We start from the raw sequence: 14,677 nt of genomic DNA, 5'->3' as shown, positions 1-14,677 counted from the left end.
GATTGGATCAAATTCGGTAACATGTGGAATGGTTTCAGGATGTTTTTGTCTTCAAAAGCAAAGAGGTGAACAGTGTGTGAAGGAAAATGTTCCTTGCCTTGTTTATTGGGCATGAAAAGACCTGCTTCCCTGGGTTAAATCTATCCAGTGCAGTAAACCTGGGTTTAAATCTATCCAGTACAGTAAAGCTGGGTTTAGATCTATCCAGCACTGTAAAGCTGGGTTTAAATCTATCCAGCATTGTAAACTTGGGTTTAAATCTGTCCAGTGTTGTCCAGCTGGGTTTAAATCTACCCAGTGCAGTAAACCTGGGTTTAAATATATCTAGTGCTGTAAACCTGGGTTTGACTCTATCCAGGGATGTAAACTTTGGTTTAAATCTGTCCAGTACTGTAAAGCTGGGTTTGAATCTATTCAGCGCTGTAAACCTGGGTTTGAATCTGTCCAGTACTGTAAAGCTGGGTTTAAATCTATTCAGCGCTGTAAACCTGGGTTTGAATCTGTCCAGTACTGTAAAGCTGGGTTTAAATCTATTCAGCGCTGTAAACATGGGTTGAAATCTGCCCAACACTGCAAAGCAGGGGTTAAATCTATTCAGTGCTGTAAACTTGAAATCTATCCAGCACTGTAAACCTGGGTTGAAATCTGTCCAGCGCTGTAAACCTGGGTTTAAATCTGTCCAGGGCTGTAAACCTAGGTTGGAATCTGTCCAGCGCTGTAAACCTGGGTTTAAATCTATTCAGCGCTGTAAACTTGAAATCTATCCAGCGCTGTAAACCTGGGTTTAAATCTGTCCAGGGCTGTAAACCTGAGTTTGAATTGATACGGGGCTGTAAACCTGGGTTTGAATCTGTCCAGCGCTGTAAACCAAGGTTCAAATGTCTCCAGCGCTGTAAACCTGGGTCTGAATCTGTCCAGGTGGAAACCAGCTTTGCGTGCCGTGTTCGGGACTGGTCAACACTAAACCGTTGCATCATGGGATTGTTGAGGTGAGCGAGCATTATTTCCCCCTTTCCTTAGGGTTTGACATTTAAACAAATTGATATGTTTTGTTGTTTTTTGACCCACTTGTGTAAACAAAGTGAGTCTATGTTTTAACCCAGTGTTCGGTTGTCTGTGTGTGTGTGTGTCTGTGTGTCTGTGGTAAACTTTCTTACTTTCTGTATCAGTCTGTCTCTCCCTCCCTCCCCCCTCTCTCTCTCTCCCTCCCTCTCTTTCTCTCTTTCTCTCTGTCTCTCCGCCAACCCCCCGCACCTCACCCCCTCTGTCGTTACTGTTGCAGACTTTCAAGTCGTTCCTGGCACAGTTCCCCTCTCTCTCTCTCACTCTCTCCCTCCTCCTCTCTTTCTCCCTCTCTGTCTCTATCAGTCTGTCTCTCCCTCCCCCCCCTCTCTCTCCTTCCCTCGCTCTCTCTCTGTCTCTCCGCTTTATTCGACCTTTGTAGCGCCAGTACATTGAAGCCACTAGTCAGAATTCATAAGCGAGCCCTTAAAGTTGTACTCCTAAAATCTTCTACACTGACACCCGAAGACTACATTACACTTGATATCCTTCCCCTAACATACAAACTGCAATACAATAAAGCAATTATGATGTATCGAATACAAAATGGATTTGCTCCTTCTTCACTAACTGCACGGTTCCCCTTGAATCAGTCCAGATATACAAATAATATCATTATAAAAAAAACCAAGAATCGATCTGTTTAAAACTAGTCTGGCATACTCAGGGGGGACACTTTGGAACTCCTTACCAGAATACATTAAAAATATAAGCAGTATCAGCTCATTTAAATCAGCATACAAAACTTTCCTTTTTAAAAGCCTAAACTCAAAGGTAACACATCACAATATCTGATTTATTCTCTTCAAGTCAATAACTGTGCGGGTTTTTTGTGGGTTTTTTTTCTTCTGATAATGTTTGGTTGTCTCACTGATGTCGTAGTTTGTCTGTGTGTGAGTAGTATATCATGCCTGACTTCTTCTTTTTTTTTCTTCTTTTTTTCTATCTCCCCTTGTATCATTTGTTTCCCCGAGTGTGCGAATGTGTATGTGATTCTGTTTGTGGTCAATGGACTATCCACCACCCCCCCCCCCCCCAAACCCCCATACCTTCCTTCTTTTAAAGGTGGGGGTTTTTTTGTTGTTTTTTTAATAGTACTTAATTCTTTTTTTCTCTCTTTTTCCTGTACTTGATAATTGCGAATTTGTGCGTGTTTTTTTGTTTTCTTGTTTTGTGTGTGTGTGTGTGTATGTGTGTGTGTGTGTGTGTGTGTGTGTGTTTTCTTCTTTTTTCTCTCTTTGTCCAGGGCTGGGTGGAAAAAAGCATGTGTACTTGCTTATCTCATTACCCTGGTGAAATAAAATTTCGTTTCGTTTCGTTTCGTTTCCGCCAAACCACCTGCACCTCCCCCCCCTCTGTCGTTACTGCTGCAGACTTTCAAGTCGTTCCTGGCACAGTCCAGGTTCAGGAGGCGGGGTGCGGACAGCGCGGACCAGGCCAGCAGCTCCTGGTGCCAGGTGACCATCCGCTCCAACGAGGCCGGGCAGGTGATGCTGGTGCCGGAACTGAAATGCAGGGAGATCACTCAGGTCTGCGAGACGCCGCTGGGACAGGACAGGACACGACACGACACAGCCCGCAACGCGATGAGACATGACGAGACAGGACAGGACAAGACAGGACAAGACACAGCATCACACGATGAGACATGACGAGACAAGACACAGCATCACATGATGAGACATGATGAGACATGACAAGACAGGACAAGACACAGCATCACATGATGAGACATGACGAGACAAGACAAGACACAGCATCACACGATGAGACGTGACGAGACAGGACAAGACACAGCATCACATGATGAGACATGACGAGACAGGACAAGACACAGCATCACACGATGAGACATGACGAGACAGGACAAGACACAGCATCACATGATGAGACATGACGAGACAAGACAAGACAGGACAAGACACGATGAGACATGACAAGACATGACAGGACACGACACAACACGATAAGACACCACATGACATGACAGCACAAGACAAGACAAGACAATTCTGTACAGATAAGCAAGGCACATTTTTTGTTGTTTTTTTTTGGGGGGGAGAGGGGGCAAGGGGGGGGTTGCGGGGGTGGGTGGTTGTTTTGGGGTTTTTTTCAGTCAAACTGTAGAGAAAGGGTGAGACTGGGAATCAAACCCAGGCCCTCACAGACACTGTATTGGCCGCTGTGGGTCTGGACCGTTCTGCCACCTTCCTCAGTGGGATGTGAATGAAGAGGATGGTGCTCATATTGATGATGATGAAAATGATGACGGTGATGATAACAATGATGATGATGATCATCATCATCATAATGCATGCAGACTGACGATTCACACCTCTCAGGCAGGCAGCTGGTGGTGTTTTTACAAATAAAACTTTTGCCTACATGTTTTACCGGTATATCTTTGTACATGCATTGAGGTATACCATCCACAAACAAGCGTGTTCAAACCACAAACACAAACACACAGCGCACACACACACACACACAGACACACACACACACACACACACACACACACACACACAAACACACACACACACATGAACTTTTTTTTCTTTTTTGTCTGTGTTCACAGCGTTTTGAATTTTGAAAATGGGAGGAAAAGAACCTTGTTTGCAAGGATAAAAAAAAGTACTTATCAATTAACAACAACAACAACAACAACAACAACAACAACAGTTTCAGTTTCAGTAGCTCAAGGAGGCGTCACTGCGTTCGGAAAAATCCATATACGCTACACCACACCTGCCAAGCAGACGCCTGACCAGCAGCGTAACCCAACGCGCTTAAACAGCAACAGCAACAACAACAACAACAACAACAACAACAACAACAACAACAACAACAACAAAAACCAGAAGAAGAAAAAAGAGAAAACAGACATTTCCTTTGAGCTTGCATTATCAGTGCTTTGATTGCAGGACGTGATTGATGAAGCCAAAGATGAACTGCTACATTTCTACTGCAGTCGGTCACCAGCGTCTCAGGCAGTCCAGTCTCTGTACTTGAGAGTCAGGTAGCTTTGGTTTTGTTTTCATGGTTACAGTGATTATAATGATAATAATGGTACTTCTATAGCGCTGAATCTTGTGCATAGACAAATCTAAGCGCTTTCACACCAGTCGTTCTCACGCACGCATATCTCTAAAACTGGAGAAACTAAAGACAAGAAAGAGGCAGGGAAGAGAGGCTGTTTTGGGAAGAGGTGGGTTTTAAGGCCAGACTTGAAAGAGCTGAGTGTGGAGACTTGACGAAGCGAAAGAGGAAGTTCATTCCAATTGCAAAGTCCAGAGACAGAGAAAGAACAGCGGCCAACAGTCAAGAGTTTGAATCTGGGTATGCGTAAATGGATTGGATCCGAAGCTGATCGTAGTGAGTGAGATGGAGTGTAGAGTAGAAGGCAGCCACAGAGATAGGAAGGGGCTGATTTGTGAATACATTTGTAGCATAGAGTGCTGATCTTGTACTTTATCCGGTGTGAGACAGGGAGCCAGTGGAGATGTTGCAAAAGAGGAGTGATGTGCTCAGATCTTTTCTTTCTGAGGACGAGTCGGGCAGCAGAGTTTTGTATGCGCTGAAGGGACTGAATGGATGAAGCAGGCAAACCAGACAATAGAGAGTTACAGTAGTCAAGGCGAGAGAGAATGAGAGAAACAACAAGTCTAGATGTTGCATCAATGGACAGATATTTCCGGATGGAAATGTTGAAATGAGTCTTTTCCGTCTAAATATGGGCATCGTTTTGGGTTTTCATGGAGTGTTGGTGGTTCTCTTCTTCTTCTTCTTTCGTTACACGACCAACATCGACTTGCCGATGACTCTGTCGTGGTTCATGCGTGCTGGGTATTTTCGTGTCTCCATAACCCACCGAACACTGACATGAGTTACAGGATCTTAAACGTGCGTACTTGATCTTCTGCGTGCGTATACAGACGAAGGTGGTTCAGGCACTAGCAGGTCTGCACATATGTTGACCTGGGAGATCGGAAAAATCTCCACCCTTTACCCACTTTCACTCTTTGTGTGTGTGTGTGTGTGTGTGTGTGTGTGTGTGTGTGTGTGTGTGTGTGTGTGTGTGTTGTGTGTGTGTGTGTTGTGTGTGTGTGTGTGTTGTGTGTGTTGTGTGTGTGTGTGTGTGTGTGTGTGTGTGTGTGTATCCATCTTTGTTTATCGACCTTGGAGTTGACCTATTTCTCTCTGTGTGTGAGTGTGTGTGTGTGTGTGTGTGTTGTTTTGTTTTGTGAGTGTGTGTGTTGTGTATGTGTGTATTTATGTATGTGTTCTTGTGAGCGTTGTATTGTATTGTATTGCGTTGTATTGCATGGTATGACTTCTTGCCGCTGCTCTCCCTGGGGAGGCCGTATTGCTACAGTGCAGCGTCACCCTGCTGATGGAGCACTAACCACTCCAGCGCCATGTTGTTACTGTTAGATTTGCACAGCTGATGGAGCACTAACCACTCCAGCGCCATGTTGTTACTGTTAGATTTGCACAGCTGATGGAGCACTAACCACTCCAGCGCCATGTTGTTACTGTTAGATTTGCACAGCTGATGGAGCACTAACCTCTCCAGCGCCATGTTGTTACTGTTAGATTTGCACAGCTGATGGAGCACTAACCACTCCAGCGCCATGTTGTTACTGTTAGATTTGCACAACTGATGGAGTGGAGCACTAACCACTCCAGCGCCATGTTGTTACTGTTAGATTTGCACAGCTGATGGAGCACTAACCACTCCAGCGCCATGTTGTTACTGTTAGATTTGCACAGCTGATGGAGTGGAGCACTAACCTCTCCAGCACCATGTTGTTACTGTTAGATTTGAACAGCTGATGGAGCACTAACCACTCCAGCACCATGTTGTTACTGTTAGATTCGCACAGCTGATGGAGCACTAACCTCTCCAGCGCCATGTTACTGTTAGATTTGAACAGCTGATGGAGCACTAACCACTCCAGCGCCATGTTGTTACTGTTAGATTTGAACAGCTGATGGAGCACTAACCACTCCAGCGCCATGTTGTTACTGTTAGATTCGCACAGCTGATGGAGCACTAACCTCTCCAGCACCATGTTGTTACTGTTAGATTTGCACAGCTGATGGAGTGGAGCACTAACCACTCCAGCGCCATGTTGTTACTGTTAGATTTGCACAGCTGATGGAGCACTAACCACTCCAGCGCCATGTTGTTACTGTTAGATTCGCACAGCTGATGGAGCACTAACCTCTCCAGCGCCATGTTGTTACTGTTAGATTTGCACAGCTGATGGAGCACTAACCTCTCCAGCACCATGTTGTTACTGTTAGATTTGCACAGCTGATGGAGCACTAAACACTCTTCACAGCGTGTTGTTTCTCACTGTCATGTTTTTGTTTTTGTATTTGTATTTCTTTTTATCACAACAGATTTCTCTGTGTGAAATTCGGGCTGCTCTCCCCAGGCAGAGCGCATCGCTACACTACAGCGCCACCCATTTTTGGGGGGTATTTTTTCCTGCGTGCAGTTTTATTTGTTTTTCCTATCAAAGTGGATTTTTCTACAGAATTTTGCCAGGAATAACCCTTTTGTTGCCGTGGGTTCTTTTACGTGCGCTAACTGCATGCTGCACATGGGACCTCGGTTTATCATCTCATCCGAATGACTGGCGTCTAGACCACCACACAAGGTCTAGTGGAGGGGGAGAAAATATCGGCGGCAGAGCCGTGATTCGAACCAGCGCGCTCAGATTCTCTCGCTTCCTGGGCGGACGCGTTACCTCTAGGCCATCACTCCACATGAAGAACGTCACACCCTAACGCCAGGCTCTTTCTCTCCGGTTGGATTGCAGACGCAGAGGCAGCAAGGTGTGCCACTCGCAGCACCATCTCCACGGCGACAGCCACCTGGCGGAGGAGGTGCTGGGCTACAGGTTCCTCATCTCCCCACAGGCCTTCTTCCAGCTGAACACCCCGGGGGCCGGCGTCCTGTACACCCAGGTGCAGGACATGGTGCAGGGCTGTCGACCTCACACCCTGCTGGACGTCGGCTGCGGCACCGGTCAGTGTCAGCCGCAAGATGTGACGGGCACAGTGTCAGTGTCAGTGTCAGCATCAGTAGCTCAAGGAGGCGTCACTGCGTTCGGTCAGGTCCATATACGCTACACCACATCTGCCAAGCAGATACCTGACCAGCAGCGTAACCCAACGCACTTAGTCAGGCCTTGAGGAAAATAAAAAATTAGATAAATAAAGTAAAATAAAAAGAAAAAAGAAAAAGAAACAAATTCAAAAATAATAAATAAAAATAAATAAATAAAATAAAATAAATAAAATGAAATAAAAAATTACTAAAAAATAAAAATAAAAATAAAATAAAATAAAATAAATAAATAATCAAAAAATAATAATAAAAAATTATTAAATAAATAAAATGCACAACAACTGAGTGGTGTTTTCCTATGGACATTTATATAGCGCCTGTCCTCGGTCGGAGACCAAGCTCTAAGCGCTTTACATGCACAACAGGCTGCCTATACCTGGGGTAGAGCCATCTGACGGCTGTCATTGGGCGCTCATCATTCGTTTCCTGTGTCATTCAATCAGATTTCAGGCACACACACATACATGCTCAGACAGACATGTAACATTTTATGTGTATGATCATTTTCTTCATTTAGCCCCGCCATGTAGGCAGCCATACTCCGTTTTCCGGGGTGTGCATACTGGGTATGTTCTTGTTTCCGTAACCCATCGAACGCTGACATGGATTTCAGGATCTTTAACGTGCGTATTTAAAAAGATCTGCTTGCGTATACGCATGAAGGAGGTTCAGGCACAAGCAGGTATGGTCTGCACATCTGTTGACCTGGTGAGATAGGAAAAATCTCCACCCTTTACCCACCTGGTGCCGTTACCGAGATTTGAACCAGGGATCCTCAGATTGAAAGTCCAACGCTTTAACCACTGGGCTGTTGCGCCTGTCCTGGGTTCCAATCCAGATCAAGGCTTTGTAATGAGCTCCACTCATAACCACAGGTGCCTTCTTGCACATGCGCTTCCAGTTTGCACAACGAACAGCGACAACTAACATTTATCAACCACTAGGGCTCAATAGCCGAGTGGTTAAAGCGTTGGACTTTCAGTCTAAGCGCCTTGGGTTTGAATCCTGGTCACGGCACCTGGTTGGTAAAGGGGGGGGGGGGGAGAGAGATTTTTCTCTGATTTGCATGTGCCTGAGCCAACAGCAAAGTGAAAGCTGTATTATCAATGGTTTCTCCAGTCAGTGGGAAACCATTTACCGCTTAGTCTTTTGTGAAGGACTATGACTCTCAAACTAGGAGGCAAAATTGCACTGGCTCTTAGTGCTGCAGCCTTGTGGGCTAGTTGGCCTTTGGGAACCATCCCAACGCCGACTGTCCTAAAACCCTCTTGGCTGAGAGAGTGGGGGTGTACTCGGGCAAGACACTCTCCACTATAATCAAATTCTAGCCCAAATAGTCGGAACAGCAGTTGCCTCCTCTGCTGTTCTGATGGTCATAATGGACACGACTGACTATCATATATATGTGCCTGAGCCCCCCTTCATGTGTATGCGCATGCAGAAGATCAAATACGCATGTTAGAGATCTCGTATTCCATGTCAGCGTTCAGTGGGTCGTGGAAACAAAAACATGCACCCCCCAACCCCACCCCCCGACACACACACCCTTAAAACAGAGCATGACTACCTAGCCTACATGGCAGGGGTATACATGAAAGACCGCTCCTGCGTATGAGCGAACGTGGGAGTCGAAGCCCATGAACGAAGAAGAAGTTTCAAGGTGTCGAAGTGTGAACTGATCCGTATAAGCTGCACCACATCTGCTGTTTAAGAAATAAAGAATTATGAAAAGGGATAGAAGCCTGACCTTTGCATAAATTTAACATGTTGGTCAAGCCTTGAGTCACAGTTGCTGGCAGCAGGTCAGGGAAGGGAAATAATTTGGCTGTTGACGAGGGCACTGCATGGGTGCACAGAAGGGAGGTAATACACTAAAGGGAGGTGACTAACCGCTGCTACTTTCAGTTTCTCTTCTGCCTGAGCAGAGTCGTGTGGCTCTTTCTGTGCAGCACACCAGTGACTCTTCTTCTTCCTCTGCGTTCATGGGCTGCAACTCCCACGTTCACTTGTACGCACATGAGTGGGCTTTTACGTGTATGACAGTTTTTACCCCGCCATATAGGCAGCCATTCTCCGCTTTTGGGGGTGTGCATGCTGGGTATGTTCTTGTTTCCATAACCCACTGAACGCTGACATTGATCACAGTATCTTTAACGTGCGTAATTTGATCTTCTGCTTGCATATACACATGAAGAGGGGTTCAGGCATCAGCAGGTCTGCACGTATGTTGACCTGGGAGATCGTTAGAAATCTCCACCCTTTACCCACCAGGCGCCGTCACCATGATTCAAACCTGGGACCCTCAGATTGGCCCGTGTGTTTTCAGGGACCATAGGGATCACCATGTCGTCGCTGGTGCACCGCGTGGTTGGCTTGGACGTGGTGCAGCAGGCGGTGCAGGACGCCCGGCTCAATGCCGGTGTCAACGGTGAGTCGCTAACCGTCATGGAACGGAGCTGTGGCCCAGTGGTAATGTGCCTGATGAGGAAGTCCGGTGTCCTCAGGTTTGAGTCCCACAGACAGACAGAGGATTTTTTTTTTTTTTTTTTTTACTCCCCTTAATTTTCTCTGGGCCTTGATGTGGTGGTGTGGGTGCTTGTCACTGGGATGAGACAGTCGTGGCACGAAGCTGCTGCATTTTAGTTCTGACTGTAAAAGGTAGAAGATGATGAGAAAACATCACACACACACACACACACACACACACACACACACACCACAACAGCTTGTCCCTGGTGAGATGACAGACACATGTCAGCAGGGGGTGTTTGTTGGAACAGGTGTACACATTGCCACACACATGTCAACAGGAGTTGTTTGTTGGAACAGGTGTACACAATGCCACACGCCTATCAACAGCAGGTGTTTGTTGGAACAGGTGTGTATACAATGCCACACATGTCAACAGGTGTTGTTTGTTGGAACAGGTGTACACAATGCCACACACATGTCAACAGGGGGTGTTTCTTGGAACAGGTGTACACAATGCCACACACATGTCAACAGGGGTGTTTGTTGGAACAGGTGTACACAATGCCACACACATGTCAACAGGGGTGTTTCTTGGAACAGGTGTACACAATGCCACACACATGTCAACAGGGGGTGTTTGTTGGAACAGGTGTACACAATGCTACACACATGTCAACAGGGGGTGTTTCTTGGAACAGGTGTACACAATGCCACACACATGTCAACAGGGGGTGTTTGTTGGAACAGGTGTACACAATGCTACACACATGTCAACAGGGGGTGTTTCTTGGAACAGGTGTACACATTGCCACACACATGTCAACAGGGGGTGTTTCTTGGAACAGGTGTACACAATGCCACACACATGTGAACAGGGGGTGTTTCTTGGAACAGGTGTACACATTGCCACACACATGTCAACAGGGGGTGTTTGTTGGAACAGGTGTACACATTGCCACACACCTATCAACAACAGGTGTTTGTTGGAACAGGTGTACACAATGCCACACGCCTATCAACAGCAGGTGTTTGTTGGAACAGGTGTGTATACAATGCCACACATGTCAAAAGGTGTTTGTTGGAACAAGTGTACACATTGCCACACATATGTCAACAGTGGTTGTTGGAACAGGTGTACACATTGCCACACACATGTCAACAGGGGTTTGTTGGAACAGGTGAACACAATACCTGCTTCCTATGGGAGAGTTACACACACACACACACACACACACACACACACTTGTCAACAGGGGCTGTTTGTTGGAACAGGTGTGCACGATGCCACGCACATGTCAACAGCAGGTGTTTATTGGAGCAGGTGTGCACAATGCCACGCACATGTCAACAGCAGGTGTTTGTTGGAACAGGTGTGCACGATGCCATGCACATGTCAACAGCAGGTGTTTGTTGGAACAGGTGTGCACGATGCCATGCACATGTCAACAGCAGGTGTTTGTTGGAACAGGTGTGCACGATGCCACGCACATGTCAACAGCAGGTGTTTGTTGGAACAGGTGTGCACGATGCCATGCACATGTCAACAGCAGGTGTTTGTTGGAACAGGTGTGCACGATGCCACGCACATGTCAACAGCAGGTGTTTGTTGGAACAGGTGTGCACGATGCCACGCACATGTCAACAGGGGCTGTTTGTTGGAACAGGTGTGCAGAACGCCAGCTTCCTGTGGGGAAGTGCCCGGCAGCTAATGAAGACCCACCTGATGGAGGGGGACGTCTTGAAGTTGGACGGCGAGACGATGGCTGTGGTCAACCCCAGCAGAAATGGACTGAGTGAGACTTGTTTCAAATCATCACACACACACACACACACACACACACACACACACACACACACACACACAGACATGTTATGTATGCATGTACACACTTGCATAACACACACTTGTACACAAACACACACCATTCATCACAAAGTTGATTCATATTTGTTTTATTAATGACCTCGGTTTCAAAAAGTCTGTGCGTCTTTTTCTTTCGTGCTTTAGTTAATGTCTTTTTACTATTTAGTAATATTACACTAAAAGCAACAACTACAACAACAAAAAAAACACCTGTGTGTGTGTTTGTGTGTGTGTGTGCATGTGTGTGGGTGGGTGTTAGGGTGGGTGCATGCATGTGTGGGTTCGTGTGTGTGAGTGAAGGCCACATTGTAGTTGATCAGATTCGTATAGGTATGCTTTCCAGCTCGAAAATAATAATGATGATAAAATGAAATTCTGACAAGTATGCTTTCCAGCTATCAGTTTTGAAAATACAGAATTTTGTCAAGTCTGCTTGATGGGCGCAATAGCCGAATGGTTAAAGCGTTGGACTTTCAATCTGAGGGTCCCGGGTTCGAATCACGGTGACGGCACCTGGTGGGTAAAGGGTGGAGATTTTTCCGATCTCCCAGGTCAACATATGTGCAGACCTGCTTAGTGCCTGAGCCCCCTTTGTGTGTATATGCAAGCAGAAGATCAAATACGCATGTTAAAGATCCTGTAATCCATGTCAGCGTTCGGTGGGTTATGGAAACAAGAACATACCCAGCATGCACACCCCCGAAAACGGAGTATGGCTGCCTACATGGCGGGATAAAAACGGTCATACATGTAAAAGCCCACTCGCATATATACGAGTGAACGTGGGAGTTGCAGCCCACGAACGCAGAAGAAGAAGTCAAGTCTGCTTATTTATGATACGTGTTTAGAACTTCAGATAATTTTCATTCTGGGCATTTATGCACTTGTGTGAAAGTATAAAGTTTGTTGCTGTTGTTTTGTGGGTTTTTTTGTGGGGTTTTTGGGTACTTTCTGTTTTGTCTGATTTTTTGAATGAACAGTTTGTTGCGTTATGTATCAATAATTGCAGACAAAAAGGCGATCCAGAGGTTACGTTGTTGTGAACCCATCAGACATCTTGTTTACATTTCGTGTAAACCACGTGGAAATGCTCTCATCAACTTTCTGGAGTAAGCCTTTCCTCCTTTGGAAGTTTTGTTGTTGTTTTTTCTTGTGTGTGTGTGTGTGTTTTATCTTCAGTTTAACGTCTATTCACTATGAGTGTTTTTAGACGGAAAGGAGTAAAGAAGTGGATAAAGGAAAGGGAATGCATGTGAATATTAGTGTAAAAAAGTATTCATGTTATGTATCAGAGAAAAAAATATAAGAAAAAGGTCTAAAGAGATTGTGGTGTGTATTGAATGAGGTGTCATGGGAAGGAGAATATGTATATGCATATCAACAAGTATTAACACAATGTGTGTGTGTGTGTGTGTGTGTGCGTGTGTGTGTGTGTGTGTTGTTTAACCCCAGAACTGCTGAACCAAGGTAAACAAGAGACCGGCGTGGATCGATGACTGAAAGGCAGTCGCTTGTTTTTGTGCGCTTCTCAATAGTGGTCGCTGATTCTGCTGAACAAAAGGAGTGTGGTCCCCCCAGAGGAACACGTCCAGTTTGATGCAGAATGATGCCGACAGATATCCTGACCTGTCAGCTCTATTATTTTTTTTTATTGATTTATTTTATTTTATTTTATTTTATTTTGTTATTTTATATTTATTTATTATTATTCTTAGTAGTAGTATTATATTATTATTATTATTTATTTTTATTTATTTTTATTTATTTATTTTATTTATTTATTAATTTATATATATATTTTTTTTTTTTATATATTTTATATTTATTTTAAATATATTTTTTTTTTTTTTTTTTTTTTTTTTTTTCCTAGAGGCCTGACTAAGTGCGTTAAGTTATGCTGCTGGTCAGGCATCTGCTTGGCAGATGTGGTGTAGCATATATGGATTTGACCAAACGCAGTGACGCCTCCTTGAGCTACTGATACTGATACTGATACAGATACTGATACCGTTATGATCCTTTTGTTTCAGTCTGGTTGTGGAGGAGAGTGAGGACCATCCTGGTGAGCCGTTCCGGGCAGTCAAGGCGGTTGGTGTTGATATGTTTCCCCAAACCATCCATTCAGAACTGGTCTTGTTGTTTCAACGGTGAAGGTTAAACGTTTCCCCAAACCGTTCATGTAAAGCGCTCAGAGCTTGGGGTGTGACCAAGGATAGGCGCTTTATAAGTATCCATTTCATCGTCATCATCATCATTATCATCATCATCATTATCATCATCATCATCATCATTATCAACATCATCATTATCATCATCATCATTATCATCATCATCATCATCATTATCATCATTATCATTATCATCATCATCATCATCCGTGTGGATGACATGGGTTTGAGTGAGGCGTGCTTTGATCTGGATTGGATGGGCGCAATAGTCCATTGGACTTTCAATCTGAGGGTCCCGGGTTCGAATCTCAGTAGTGGTGCCTGGTGGGTAAAGGGTGGAGATTTTTTTCCGATCCTCCCAGGTCAACATATGTGCAGACCTGCTTTGTGCCTGAACCCACTTCGTGTGTATACCGCACGCAGAAGATCAAATGCGCACGTTAAAGATCCTGTAATCCATGTCAGCATTTGGTGAGTTATGATATGGAAACAAGAACATACCCAGCATGCACACCCCCGAAAACGGGAGTATGGCTGCCTACATGGCGGGGTGAAAACGGTCATACACGTAAAAGCCTCACTTGTTTATAAAACGAGTGAACGTGGGAGTTGCAGCCCATGAACAAAGAAGAACTGGATTTGATTGTGTGTTGCAGAAGTGATGCAGAAAGTGAATTTTGTTTGATTTACTCTAAAGTGAGGCAAATAAATTATGTATATTTTTTTAAAATCATGTTGTTGGAGTGACCCAGAACGTGTTTTTCTTTTGTACGGATGATGGTGCTTGCCCTGGTGACAAAGAGTTCAGATGGTGAAGTGATTCAGAAATGACCATGCCATGGAAATGATCTAGATCGACCACTGCATACGGTACTGTGCACATGAACGAAGAAGAAGAGAACCCTGATCACTGGTGGACTCTGGATCAGGAGTCCGGTGCCTCACCGAGTCTGCCGTGCCCCCGGAGCC

At 45.1% G+C, this 14,677-nt stretch overlaps 1 protein-coding gene across 4 annotated transcripts in view; it reads left to right on the top strand.

The window, feature by feature from the left end:
• Positions 1 to 14,426, top strand: part of LOC143298155 (tRNA (uracil-5-)-methyltransferase homolog A-like) — a 24,224-nt gene extending 9,798 nt beyond the window's left edge. For all 4 annotated transcript variants that reach the window (XM_076610890.1, XM_076610888.1, XM_076610889.1 and 1 more), the window contains 8 exons: positions 919 to 989; positions 2,436 to 2,591; positions 3,987 to 4,081; positions 6,894 to 7,102; positions 9,531 to 9,632; positions 11,341 to 11,469; positions 12,550 to 12,649; positions 13,571 to 14,426. In XM_076610890.1, the coding sequence (XP_076467005.1) occupies positions 919 to 989; positions 2,436 to 2,591; positions 3,987 to 4,081; positions 6,894 to 7,102; positions 9,531 to 9,632; positions 11,341 to 11,469; positions 12,550 to 12,649; positions 13,571 to 13,691 (983 nt within the window). In that variant the 3' untranslated portion in view covers positions 13,692 to 14,426. The remainder of the gene's footprint in view (positions 1 to 918; positions 990 to 2,435; positions 2,592 to 3,986; positions 4,082 to 6,893; positions 7,103 to 9,530; positions 9,633 to 11,340; positions 11,470 to 12,549; positions 12,650 to 13,570) is intronic.
• The last annotated feature ends 251 nt before the right edge of the window (positions 14,427 to 14,677 follow it).

The sequence above is a fragment of the Babylonia areolata genome, chromosome 23, assembly GCF_041734735.1.
Source record: "Babylonia areolata isolate BAREFJ2019XMU chromosome 23, ASM4173473v1, whole genome shotgun sequence".
NCBI classification, from domain to species: domain Eukaryota; kingdom Metazoa; phylum Mollusca; class Gastropoda; order Neogastropoda; family Buccinidae; genus Babylonia; species Babylonia areolata.
This window is presented reverse-complemented; position numbering and strand designations above follow the sequence as displayed.